This window comes from Tamandua tetradactyla, chromosome X (assembly GCF_023851605.1).
Source record: "Tamandua tetradactyla isolate mTamTet1 chromosome X, mTamTet1.pri, whole genome shotgun sequence".
Classification (NCBI taxonomy): Eukaryota; Metazoa; Chordata; class Mammalia; order Pilosa; family Myrmecophagidae; genus Tamandua; species Tamandua tetradactyla.
In genome coordinates, this window is record NC_135353.1 from 163,846,303 (window position 1) to 163,859,341 (window position 13,039).

Genomic DNA, 13,039 nt, shown 5'->3' on the forward strand with positions numbered 1-13,039 from the left:
TCCACTATTATGACCATGGTAAAGGTAAAATCGGAGGCTTATAATACAAAATACAGGGGACTTAGGGAGAAATAGAAGCTAGAGATGGGTGAACAGTTAGCTAATGAGGTTGAACTCAAATGTAAGGGAGTAAATAGAAGTGAAGGTGGTTCACTAGTGGGTCTATAAGTAATATTACCATATTGAAGGTAAACAAGATTGAAAGGGGTTGTATAGACGTACATGTCCCATTGATTAACACTCAAAATATAAATAAATTCTTTCATGAACTACTTCAAAGGTATGATGCCTCTTCAGGGTGTCGGCTGGTTCCATGTCCCTCCCCCATATTGTTGATAGCCCCTTCCGGCACAGGGGGTATGGCCCAGGTGCCCCTGGAGTGTGTGAGGGGGATCAGGGGTGGTTGGGGAGTTGTGCAGGGATGGTGGGGTTTGGCAGACGAGTGTGGTTGCTGGATCATTGTATTGATGTTTCTTTTGGTCTCCTGTGTCTTGGAGAGGCTGGAGGTGGAGACCTGGAGTTGTGGAGTTGTGGTCCTTGCCAGACTCTGGGGTCTGTTCTGCAGCTGGTTGCTGTGCCGTGCTGTGGGGTTTGTTGCTTTTTTGTGTATGTTATTTTTCACAGGGGAGAGGAAGGGGGTCGATTGTGACAATGGGAAAATGTTTGTTCCTTCTGGCCTCCGGTGTTGTGGAACAACCGGAGGCGGGGTCTGGGACGATGGTGTGATGGCCGGTGGCAGACTCTGGGATCTGTCCTGTGGCTGTTTATTGAGGGGAACTTTGAGATCTGTTGCTTTTTTCTTTCTTTGCCTTATATATATGTTGCATTGTGCAGTGAAAAAAGTTAAAAAAAAAAAAGTAGCCTGAGTTTAATGCGTATTTAGGCCAATTTATTCATTGTTTCCATCTGTGAGGCAAACTGTAGGCTAATGGGGGTCAGGACCCCTTGGAAACAAGATGATGAATTAACTGGCACGTGTCTGCTTCCAACCCCTGAGTGGCAATAGAAGAGTCCCTCTGCTCATTGGCTCTCCCAAACCCATGACCAAGAGCATTTAGTTCCTGCTGGAGGGCGTTCAAATATATTAGCCCTATACTATTGTGGCAGGGTTGTATTTTCAACCCATGGTCTTATGGCCTTAGAGAAATAGAATTTATATGAATCATAGATTATATTTGCTCAATCACCTTGAGTTATAAATAGTTCTGTGAAGTGCAACTTTGTTAACCATCTACCCCAAATACCAAAATCCAGTCAGGCATAACCAATCCCATGCAACATTATCCAAGTGCTAGAGACATTAGGTGTTTTTATCACTATTGATACTCAAAGTTACAAATACTAATAAGTAAAGAAAGAGCAGGCAAAACCCACACACTTTTATTTCCCTTGTGGCTTGTTTGAAGAGGGAAGAAAACAAGTCTACAGTCTTTCCGATGTAATTTCGTTTGTGTAGTCAGGCAGCTAAACCAGGGATCTGAACTGCTTACTGGGCCTCTTAACAACACACCTGATTGGCAGCCACTGAAAGTACTTAAGAGGGTCAGGGCAGAAGTGGAAGTGAGACAAGATGGACGGGGGTGAGAGCAATGGGAAACTTGAAACTCATCTGTGTTTGGCTAAGGGATAACTCCGAATCTACTGGAAGGAAATCCCTGGTTGCAATCTTTCCCTGTGCCTTTATAAAAACTTGTGCAACAGAGATTCCCATGTCCCAAGCCCTTTTGAGAGGCATCAGATTCTCTCTTTGTTGGATTTCATCAATGCCTCCTCCTACATAGTCCACATTAAGTACACTTTTTAAAAAGTCAAAGTACATTACAGCCCCCACCCCACCCCGGGAATTTCAAAGGCAATAAAGGAAGTCTTCCAACATCAAACTTGGACTATTCTGATCTATACACAACAAGATGAATGCTTGTGTCAAAAACACCTGCATTTATAAGCTTGAGAAGCTTTTTTCCCTTTAATAAAAGAAATAGTAAAGGAAAGTCATATTTACATTTGTATTAAGTTAACTTCATCCTGAAGTGGAAAAAAAGAACACGCAAAGTACTCAGGCATTTCCAAAATCCTGTCTGCTCCCTTGTTGAGATGGTTGTTAGATGGATTGCAAAACCTAAGTGTTTATGTCAAAAAGCCCTCCAAGAGGGGAGGGGCGAGACATAGAGCTTCATGGTATTGTAGGGGTCGGACAGTAGCGGAGAAGCTGCTGCCCGACTCGTTTCCAAGCAGGAACATTAAGATCACCAGCGATTTCCAGCTTCCCAGGAATGTAGATGCGGGGCGTTGCGCCCAGAGGCGTCCCACAGCATAATCAAGACTCACATTGCTTTTAGAACTGGACTCTCCGCAGCCCGGGGCTGGACACTGCAGGGCCCTTATGTGACGAGACCACCTTTTTTTCCAGTCCCACTTTTCTTAGCAGCCATTGCGTTTGATCGTTTCTTATCGGCAGTCACTGCATTTGTACTGAATCTCCATCCTTCTTAAAACAAAATCAGCTGGGGTGGGGTGGGGTGGGGGTAGGGGCGGCAGGAGATTTAACTCTAACTTTAGGGCCACCGCCCTGGGCTGCCCATCTGACACCAGTGGGTGGGGTGCAATCTGACACTTCCCTTCCTTTCCAGAAACGTGAGTGGAGCTGGCGCCCAGACCCTCCAATCTGGGGGAGGGGAGACTGGGGAGAAGGCCCGCACTTCCGTTATCGCAACTTTCTCCCCAGGAGACGATGGATCAGTGGCGAGCAGCCTCTCTGCGTGGCTCCCAGGATTGGCGCCTAGAAAACTCCTCCACGTTCTGATTTTTACTGCTCCTTGCTCCGCCCCGACTTTCCTCGGCACTACCCATCCCGGCCACTTTCTTCCCGCTGCCTCTAGCCTGAGCGTATCGGACATCTCCGCGACTTCCCAGGGCCCAAGGACTGGGCTGCAGATATCAAGTGTACCTCTTCGGCCCGGCATGGGTATCCGCCCCTGGGAGACTCTCCGTAGCACTCCTGCTTTAAACGTAGCTCAAGTACAGCCGTAATCACCTAGCTCTTGGCAGGCCCTGGGCGCAGCAGGTCCCCTGTCCCCTCTGCAGCGGACGGGGACCCGACGAGAACCTGGAGCTTGGAGACACACTTGCGCCTCGCCAGTCGGAACAGCGGGTGCAGTAGACAGGCGAACGCAGGGCGAGGGCGCTGCGAGGGTTCCCTAGAGCCCAGTTCCAACATTGGAGGAAGCCCATCTCCAGGCGCCGGGAGCCTGGCGGGCACGCTCGGGGCGCACGCCCAGTCGGTCACCTCCCTAGCCTTCGAGACCGTCCTCAGGCCGTGAGGAGGAGCCTGCTAGAGACTTCGAGGTTGTCCAGAGCCAGCGAGCAAGAGCGCGCTGTCTGCCGCCAGGGCTGGGAAGGGGGAGTGGCGCTGGCGGGCTGGTGCTGGGAACCAAGCGAGCGCCTGACCTTCCTCCTCCTCTTGCCTTCTCTCTTCCCAACTTGGGCTCGTGGGGAAGATTCTAGCGGCCCCAGCAGACCCCCCGATCCCTTTTCCTAGAAGGCTGACCATGGATCTCCTGCTTTTGCCCACGCCGGGGCACTTGGAGGGCGTTGGGGGCGCGTGAGCCGGGCGCCGTCCTCCACCGCCCTCGGCGAGCCCCAGAGCCGACCCTGCCTGGCAGTGCCTCCAGAGCCCCTTTTCTTTCCGGGTGCGAAGCCTCCTGCGTTCCAGGAGGGGGACTGGGGTGACCCTCGGGCACAGCCCCGCCGAGATGTCCGCTCAGAGCCTACTCCACAGCGTCTTCTCTTGCTCCTCGCCCGCCTCGGGCGGCACGGCCTCGGCCAAGGGCTTTTCCAAGAGGAAGCTGCGGCAGACCCGCAGTCTGGACCCGGCCCTGATCGGCCGCTGCGGAGGCGAGGCGGGCGCCGACGGCGAACCTGGCCGGGGCGCTGGGGTCGGTGCGCGGGGGACCTCGGGGGGCCGCCTCTGCTCCTCGCCGCCCCTGGCAGAGGGCCTCGGTCCCCGCTCAGCGTCCTCTCCCCGGGGCCTGTCCCCCAGGCCCCTCTGCTCGTCCTTCTCCACACCCAGCACCCCGCAGGAGAAGTCGCCGTCCGGCAGCTTCCACTTCGACTATGAAGTGCCCCTGGGTCGCGGCGGCCTCAAGAAAAGCATGGCCTGGGACTTGACTTCCGTGCTGGCCGGGCCGGGCAGTGGCCGCAGCGCAGCGAGCATCCTCTGCTCCTCTGGGGGAGGCCCCAACGGCATCTTCGCTTCTCCCAGGAGGTGGCTCCAGCAGAGAAAGTTCCAGCCGGCACCCAACAGCCGCAGCCACTCCTACATCGTGTGGAAGTCCGAGGTAGGGATTGGCGCCGCCCGTCGTTGAGCCCCAAACCTGGACGCAAGAGCAATTCCAGGGGGGCTGTCTTTATTCCATCACGTTTCAGAGCCAGGAGACTGGCTGAGGGGTTTCCATGGTGTGGCTGTTACCCTTGGGCCTGTTAAATCTGCCTGGAAATGGGATGTCCCTAGTGGCCACCTGCTTGTGTGCCTTGTGGTTCTTTCTGGCTCCTTTTTGCAGCAGTGATGGGAGCTGGAGGAAGAGACAGTGTTGTGGTTTTGTGTTTGTGTTGTAGGCAATTTCAAAGGGTCATCTTATCCCTTCACCCTTTGTTGATATTTTCCTGAACTCAAATGGCCTATATTTGTGGTGTTTGTAAGAAATGGAGAAAATACGTTTTGAAATAAGTCTCTCCTCTGTCTGTTCTATAGAGAATTCAGGAATATTATTCTGGAGGGTGTTGTGACTAGTGTTTGTGTTAGTGTGTTTGAGTGGTAGAGGGGAATAACTACTAAAATTCTCTAGTACTGATCTCTTCTTTTCCCTACCACTACAAAGTCCAATTCTGAAATCTACAGTTTTAAGTACTAGCTTAATTGATGAAAAGAAAATAAATTCTGTTTAGGAGTGTGAAAGATCCTCGGAACATAACAAAATTCCACTAAGGACAATTAGTCATTAATGAAATATACCTGAAACGGAAATTGATAGTTAAGAGGGAACTGTTTGGTTCCTCTGGCTGACAATGACCAATAGACCTATTGGAAAGCTGGTTCCTGGGTACTTAGAAAAATGGGTGCTTTTAGAGACTCAACAGAAGTTGTAAAAATGAACAGCTCCTATCCCTCATTCTATATGTTTGCCTCAGATCTGTTCCATAAAGGAAGGGAGGGTTGTAATTAAATATTTTAAAGTACAGTTAGTATTACAGAAATGAAATAAAATACCATGTAATTGCTTGAGATTTAAGCTAAATAAAGGAAACACAACCAAGAAAAACAGCCTGCAAATGGCATCCAAGATCATACCTAGCTCTGTTAACATGAGATAAATATTAAAGTTCAGCTTTGTAATAGACAGCCTTAGAAAAATGAACATAATTTCTCAGAAACATTAGCATAACATGCTAATAAACTGTTAGTTACTGTGCCAAAGTAACTGCTACTGTTGGGGGGGGGGGGTTGGATTACTTGTTTTCTTGAGGAGAATAGGCAGTAAGAGAAAAGCCCAGGCAGAGAGCAAGAGATTATCTTCAAACCACAGAACTCAGCATTAGAAAGATGATCAAAACTCAAAAACGTTGAGCTTCTCTTGATCTCCAGCAAACACTGGATTCCTGTACTGTTTCAGAAGCTCCCATTATCAGGCGAATCTGTTGGAATTGAGAGAAAGAGAGAAATGTGAAAGCAAGCCAAATGCTTGGATTAGATAACCACTGAAATTCACATTTTAAACCAACAACATCCTTAAGAATGTCCCAGCTTTTTCTTAGCAACCATACATACCTGGATTATTATATATGGATACCACTCATTTCTGTTATGATCAAAAGGCATTCAATTACAGATGTTCCCACCTGGGTGAAATTCTTCTTTATATCCATTAAAATCTTATAGTCAATGGACAAGTATCTGAAGTGCAGTGATACTGGGTAGCTTCTAACTATTCCACGTACTGTTTGGGTAGTCTGCAGGAAGGTCATCTGCCATGACTCATTTCTTTGCAGTGGTGAAAGCTAAGTATATAGCCATCCAGCAAAAGAACACCATTTCTCATAAAATGTTTATGTACGTGTGTGTGTGCATGTGCATGTGTGTGTCAGAAATCCCTGTATGCTTGAGGCAGACATGGGGTGATTAGATGGGATCTTGGGATTAGACCAAGGCTGGTTTTATTTAGTAGGAGCCTAGGTATCCTAATGTAACCTCTGGGTCTGGAATTTAATGGCCTGGATTACCTTCAAAGGTTTTAACACCCTGGAACCCTCTCAAAAACCAAGGCATTTCATCCTATGGAACACTGCTTGTCGTTCTCACTTGCAAGCGAGCTTGATCCTTTGTCTGAAAAAAGAATCTTTACTAATGACATCAAAAGTCCAGCAGATGAGCATCTTGAAAGGCTACTTTTAGGTCCTGGGGGAGATTTGGTTCATACAGGTTTGGTTCTTGCCCTTCTCCTGGCCACTGTGGCTCGGTGTTTCTCAGCCTCTGCACTATAAACATTAGAGGCCAGGTAATTCTCTATGGGGGACTTTCCTGTGCATTGTAGGATGTTGAGCAGCATTTCTGACTTCTACCCGCTAGATGCCAAATAGATCCTCACCCCATTGTGACAACCAAAAATATTTCCAGACATTGCCACATGTCCCCAATGAACAAAATTGTCCAGGATGAGAACCACTGCTGTAGTGAAGTTGAATGTAGCACCTTGTACTGGCATGTAGCAAATGCCCACAGCAGTGTTTTCAGCTGGCATCAAATTTCTCTGGGACTTTTGTCCTATTCCCAGATGGCAAGGACCCTTTTTGAGTCTTGCCTGCAGACTCTATGTACCTCTTATGGTTTGCTCAACTTCTCTATTTAACTTCCATTGTATCCATAGAAAAGCCTGAGCATTGACCGTCAGGTTTAATCAGTGATGAATCACATCAGTTTCAGCTTAGTTCTTTCAGCAGATTCTCTGGTTTTAAACTAAACTGTTCATACAATGGCTCCTGCTCCTGAGAAATAGCCATTTTATAGACTATACCCAGGAGGTGTTAAAGTGAGCTACGACTCTATTCATTATTTCCTCACTATGTGTTTTTTGGTTGCTGTAACAATATCTGATTCATGGACATGGCTGGGCAGAATATCTGTTGAGTAAAGAAAAAGGGAGAAGACAAGGGGATAAATGGCACGTTGTGACAGAATTGGTACATGCCTCTCAACTGGTGTTCTTAGCAGCTGAGCTCTGTCTCTGACTCTGATCAGAGATAAGGGAATAAGATGTTCTCCTAATTCTTGCAGATGGGAGCTGGGATTATGCTCATAGTTGACCTAGAGTTTGCCAGCTTCTGTAACCCATACTTTAAAATGATTTCTAACTAACTGTGACTTCTATCCTTTTTAAAATTTGTTTCTTGGGAATAACCATTTCTTCTGCACCAGGAATGCTAAAATATAATCAGCTTTTAAAGAGCTCCAGGTCTAAGGAGGGAGATAGATGAGTCACCCAATAGGTATAGGACAGGGATCAGAGAGGGTGATGATTCACTGTGCTTTGGGGGATTCTTGGTAGACTTCACTGAATAGATAACATTTGAACTGAATCTTAAAGGAGGGGACAAGGGGGAGTGATTCTTCGATGAAATAGAAGAGCTTGGACCTGCAAAGACACAGAAGCATTGGTGGGGCTAAATTTCCAACAAAGAGGATTTAAAGGGGCTTAAGTGCAGTGATCTGTTGGGAAGGGAAGATTAGGACACCAGGACACCTGTAGCAACCATACAACTTTTTAATGTAGTAACCTAAAGAAACCAGAAATTGGACTTATTTTGGTGGTGGTGGGTACCTATGGGGGCAGATAAAATTTGCGGTGGGGCCGAAGCACGTTCCCCACCCTCCCAGCCAGCTGTTGGCATCACCACTACAGAGGGGTAACAGGATGTGGAGTGATTTCAAAGTTAAAAGTATGATGAGCCTGGAGCACAGGATGTATCTCGCCATGTATTGGATGGTAGTGTTCAAAAGGTAGGGGGTGTTAATTATGAAGAGCCCTACTATACTCTTCCCAGGGTTTTAGCCTCTATATTCTGTAAAGGTACAGTTCTCAACTTGGGGCTGACTTTGTCCCCTAAGTGATGTTAGGCAATGTTGAAAGATAGTTTTGGTTGTTACAACTGGGTGGAGGGGGATGGTGTGTGTTAGATTCCTATTGCTGCTATAACAAATTACCACAAACTTAGTGGCTTAAAACAACACAGATGTATTATTTTACAGTTCTAGAGGTCAGAAGTCCCCAGGCCAAAATTTAAGTGTAGGCAGGGCTGTGTTCCTTCTAAATGCTCTAGGAGAGAATCTGTTTCCTTGCCTTTTCTAGTGCTCTCCATCTTCTAAGTCAGCAACATTGCATCTCTCTGGCCTTTTAGCCACAGTCACATCTTCCTCTGACTCTTTTAAGGACCTTGTGATTACATTGCCCCCCCCCCGGTATAATCCGGGATAATCTCCCCATTTTAAAGTCAGTTGATCAGAAAACAGTTCCACTTGCAACCCTTAGTTCCCCTTTGCCATGTAACCTAACATCTTCACAGACATTTGGCAATGTCTGAAGGTATTTTTGGTTGTCCAAACTGGAGTGGGGGAGGGGGTGTGCTACTGGCATCTAGTAGGTACAGCCTCCTACAGTGTGCAGGACAGCTCCTATGACCAAGATTCATCCTCCCCGAAATGTCGGTAGTGCCAAGGTTAATGCCGTTGTTAGCAAATATGAGCTCCTCTATTAAGGAAACTGAATTCTAGACTGTGCTTTCCACTTCCATTTTCCCTCTTACTGTGGCTTTACCTTTGTCCTTTTCTTTTTCTTTCCTGGTATATGTCAGCCAAGGCTTTCAGTTGGAAGAAAATGCCTTTTGAAAGGTATTCAGGATAGGAAAAATATGGGATGTCTAAGTATAGCTGTAGAGAAGAATTGAATGGTAAATATAGAATGATGGAAACTGAAATTAAAATTTAAATTGTGGACAAAGAGGAATATGTGATTAAAAATAGAAGCTCACCCATATCACCAAAGAGGAAATAGAGTAAGACCTCTTCAAATAGAAAATTGACAAAGAACGTTTTACAAGGAGTTATCTCTGAAACCAGCATAATGCCATAAAATTTTTAAATTTGGAAAATAGTTATTCAACTTTCATATTTTCTCTCTTGGAGTATCTCTCTGCTAGAATTCCTCTCTAAGGTAAGTTTTAACTTAAATAGGGAATAATGTGAATACAGCCTCCTCTCAGATGCCTTGAAATTGAGCATTCAGTGGCATTTTGGATTTGAAGACTTGAAAGAGAAAATTTCAGCCCTTTGGACCTTGGGTAGCATCTGGCTCCAACCTTCTGATTTTATAGTTTAAGAGAGGGACAGAAGAGGTTATACAACAGTTTCAAACCCTGTCAACAAACACGGCGGAACCAACCTTGAAAGCTACTCATTTTGACTCCCTGTGTAAACTGTCAAACTTCTGGAAAGAGTAAGCCACCATTGTCATGTCTGCTTCCATTTCTCCAATGAGCACCTCAAGACTTGGCAATCTCTTTTCTGTCCCCTTTACTTACTGAAACGATTCTCTCAAAGGTCCCCAAATTCCTAGACGCTTCTTAGATCTACTTCAGCTGGGCAACATTAAAACACTGTTCCGTCCACCCCAACCCCATCTCGCCCACAACACATTTAAGTCTCAATTCTCTCCTGGCTGGATGTCTGTGACGTTGCCTGCTTCTCCAATTTTAGTGTCTCTTCCTGTTCCCCTGTTTCTGTGACTTGTCTTTGTCCATCCATTCCCATGATTCTATATTTTTTCTTTCAAATCTTTGTCCCATGATTATTTCATTCACTTCTGTGACTCTATCATCCCTCTAGGTGAGATTTCTCACTCTGTCTCTAGCTAGGTTCTTGTACTTGAGTGTCCAATATATATTTCTGATTTTCTTCTAGAAATCTTTTTCATGAATGCCCCCTGAACCCCTGATTCTATATGCCTGAAACAGAACATATTTCATTTCCTTATTTTGGCTGGTGCTCCTATTCTTCCCCTTGATTAAGTTTACCCTGCCAGAGCAGTTTTCAGTTCCCCTTCTTTCTTTTCCAATAAATTATCAAATCATAAGTTCTCAAAATTAGAAAACTTCTAATTTTCTCCATTCTAGAAAAGAGGTGAAGTGCAGTGTATCTGAGTTCTTATATCTTTCCATCTGTTTATTCTCATTGCCACTGCTTACTTTGGGTCCTTATGTGCTATGACTTCCTCTTTGGTCACCCTGGCTTTAGTTTCTCCCTGTTCCTGTCTGGCTTCTAGACTATATTCCCCAAAGACAGAATTTTAATCATGTTAATCCCTTGACCAAAACCTTTATTGGGTCCCACTGTGTACAGAATAAAAGCCAAACTATTTCGCTAGTCATTTCAAAGTCTTTAATGATATAATATTGGCCTATTTTCCCCTCCCCCAGGAACTCTTTTCCAGCAAAGCCAGACAAACTTCTTAGCCAGGCAGTCATCAAATGTGTATTGAGTGTCAGCTGTTCAGTTGACATTAGTGATGCAATGGCGAGAAAACAGGCATGGCCCTGCAAGGTGCTTACAGTCTTATGCATGCAAAAATTTCAAATAAATAAATAAATAAATAAATAAATTTCAAATAAATACTTATTCAGAATGTGAAGAAAAGTACATGGTTCTGTGGTCATGTATGATAGGAGGGCTGTGGTAAACAGAATAATGGTCCCCAAAGATGTCCATGTCCTAACCACAGAACCCATGAATATGTTACTTTACAGGGTAAAAGGGAATTTGCAGTTGTGATTAAGTTAAGGATTTTGAGATGGCAAGATGATCCTGGATTATCCAGGTGGGCTGCTATGGACATTCATTTACAAGTTTATATGTGGTCATCTCTCTTGGTTATATAGCTAGGAGTGGAATTTCTGGGTAATATGATGGCTCTGATTTTTTGAGAAACCATGAAACTGTTTTCCACAGAGACTGCACCACTGTACCTTCTCAAAAGCAATGCACATGGTTCCAATTTCTTCACATCCTGGCTAACACTTGCTGTCATCTCTCTTTTTGATTATAGCTGTCCTAGTAGGTAGGAAGTAGTAACTTATTGTAGTTTTGCTTTTCATTTCCCTAATGTTTAATGAAAACATCATTCTTAACTCTACCAGCTAACAGAGCAACTAATTTCATATGTTACATTCCAAGATTTTTTGCCATATAATAACATATTTGTGATCATAATCTCACTCTATTTATGGCAGCCAACGGCTCATATGGGAGGCAGTAAACTTTAGAGGAAGATGTTATGTCCTACAGCTGCATCTCTGGGATCCTGGAGAACCACTGTCAATGTGTAGATTCCTTCAGTTATTGACTAGATTCTAATAAGAAGTAAAACATATGTTTACACAAAAATTGCATAAGAATATTTATAGCAGCATTATTCACACTAACTAAAAGTGAAAACAACCAGATGTCCATCAACAAATGAGTGGATACACAAAATGTGGTATATCCATGCAATAGAATATTATTTAGAAATGGAAAAGGAATGATGTACTGATACATTCTATGACATGGATTAACCTTGAAAACATGATGCAAAATGAAAGAAGCTAGTCACAAAGGATCACATATTGTATGATTCCTTTATACAAAATGTCTGGAGTTGGCAAATCCATAGAGACAGAAACTAGATTAGTGGCTGCCAGGGGCTGGAGTGAGGGAGGAATGGAGAATGTCTGTTAGTGAGTTCAGTGTTTCTTTATGGAATGATGAAAATGTTCTGGAATTAGATAGTGGTAATGGTTGCATAACCTCATGAGTATATGAAAAACCACAGAATGTTACACTTTAAAAGTATAAATTTTATGGTATGTGAATTCTATCTCAATTAAAAAAAAAGAATGATGTTTATTCCTTTTAGAAAATACACAAAGTATTGTTGCTGCCTCATTTTTTCAATAAAACATAAAAATAAATGAGTTCTCACAGTTGTTCAGGAGTCCCAGTACTAATGTATTTTACATGTTGTCCTTGAAGATTCAATAAGGGAGGTAGTATTGGTTCTGGAAGACTTAATGGAGGAGTCAGTGGCCAGCTGTGGGATTCTCTGAGCTTAGTTACCGTGGAAATCCTATGCTCTGATTATTGCACTTTGGAAACAAGCACAGAGCAGCTATTAAAAATAATGTTTTTCAGAATAGGCAGAGATTTTACAAACAACTTACAAACTTGACAAATTGCCTGGTCATATCACAGCAGAGCCATTAAATACCAGAGATTTTCAGGAGCCATTAGAACTGAAACTGGTTTGAGAAACCGTCTATCAAGTGATGTGCTGGTAGATCCAAGAGGAGAAACCTGAACCTGGAAGTAATCCATGTCTTTGGAGAAATTGGAAGTGAATTGAATTGTGTGGCCTCATGTCTTTGTTTCTGTAGACCTAGACAGCTCATGGAAACAGGGGAATTAGTACCACCTATGGGATCTAAAGTGTGAGTAAGAAAAGCATATGATCAATTTTCAGCTTGCTTTACTGATAGCTTCATTTCTCAGGGCTTGAGAAGCAAGTAGGCAAACTGATATTCTGAGACCTAGATGTGGATGGAGAATAGGGAATGAGAAAGGCTGTGTCGGTGACAATAGCCATGCCTCCTTGGGGTTTGTTACAACAAGACCTCTGATATAATTAATAATTTGGGGCAAGGAAGTCCTGAACTGAGCCACCAGTTTTTCTGGCTTTGAACAAGTAGAATTCTGCTCAAATGGGAGCTGCTGATTGATTCCTTGCTCATTTATTTCAGGTGCACCACAGTTGAGAGGTGATGATAATAATGATAAGCAAAATAACTATTATTTGTAGAATGTTCACCAGTTTTCTGTTAGTACAACTCTGCAAGGTCAGAGATGAGGACACTGAGACTCGGATTAGAGCTGAACTCTGAACCAGAGTGCTGGGTTCAAATC

At 44.4% G+C, this 13,039-nt stretch overlaps 1 protein-coding gene across 1 annotated transcript in view; it reads left to right on the top strand.

Moving 5' to 3' along the window:
* Positions 1 to 3,296: 3,296 nt before the first annotated feature.
* ARHGAP6 (Rho GTPase activating protein 6) overlaps positions 3,297 to 13,039 on the top strand; it is a 588,162-nt gene continuing 578,419 nt past the window's right edge. Inside the window, exon 1 of the mRNA XM_077144816.1 lies at positions 3,297 to 4,337. Coding sequence (XP_077000931.1) covers positions 3,753 to 4,337 — 585 coding nt within the window. The 5' untranslated portion in view covers positions 3,297 to 3,752. The remainder of the gene's footprint in view (positions 4,338 to 13,039) is intronic.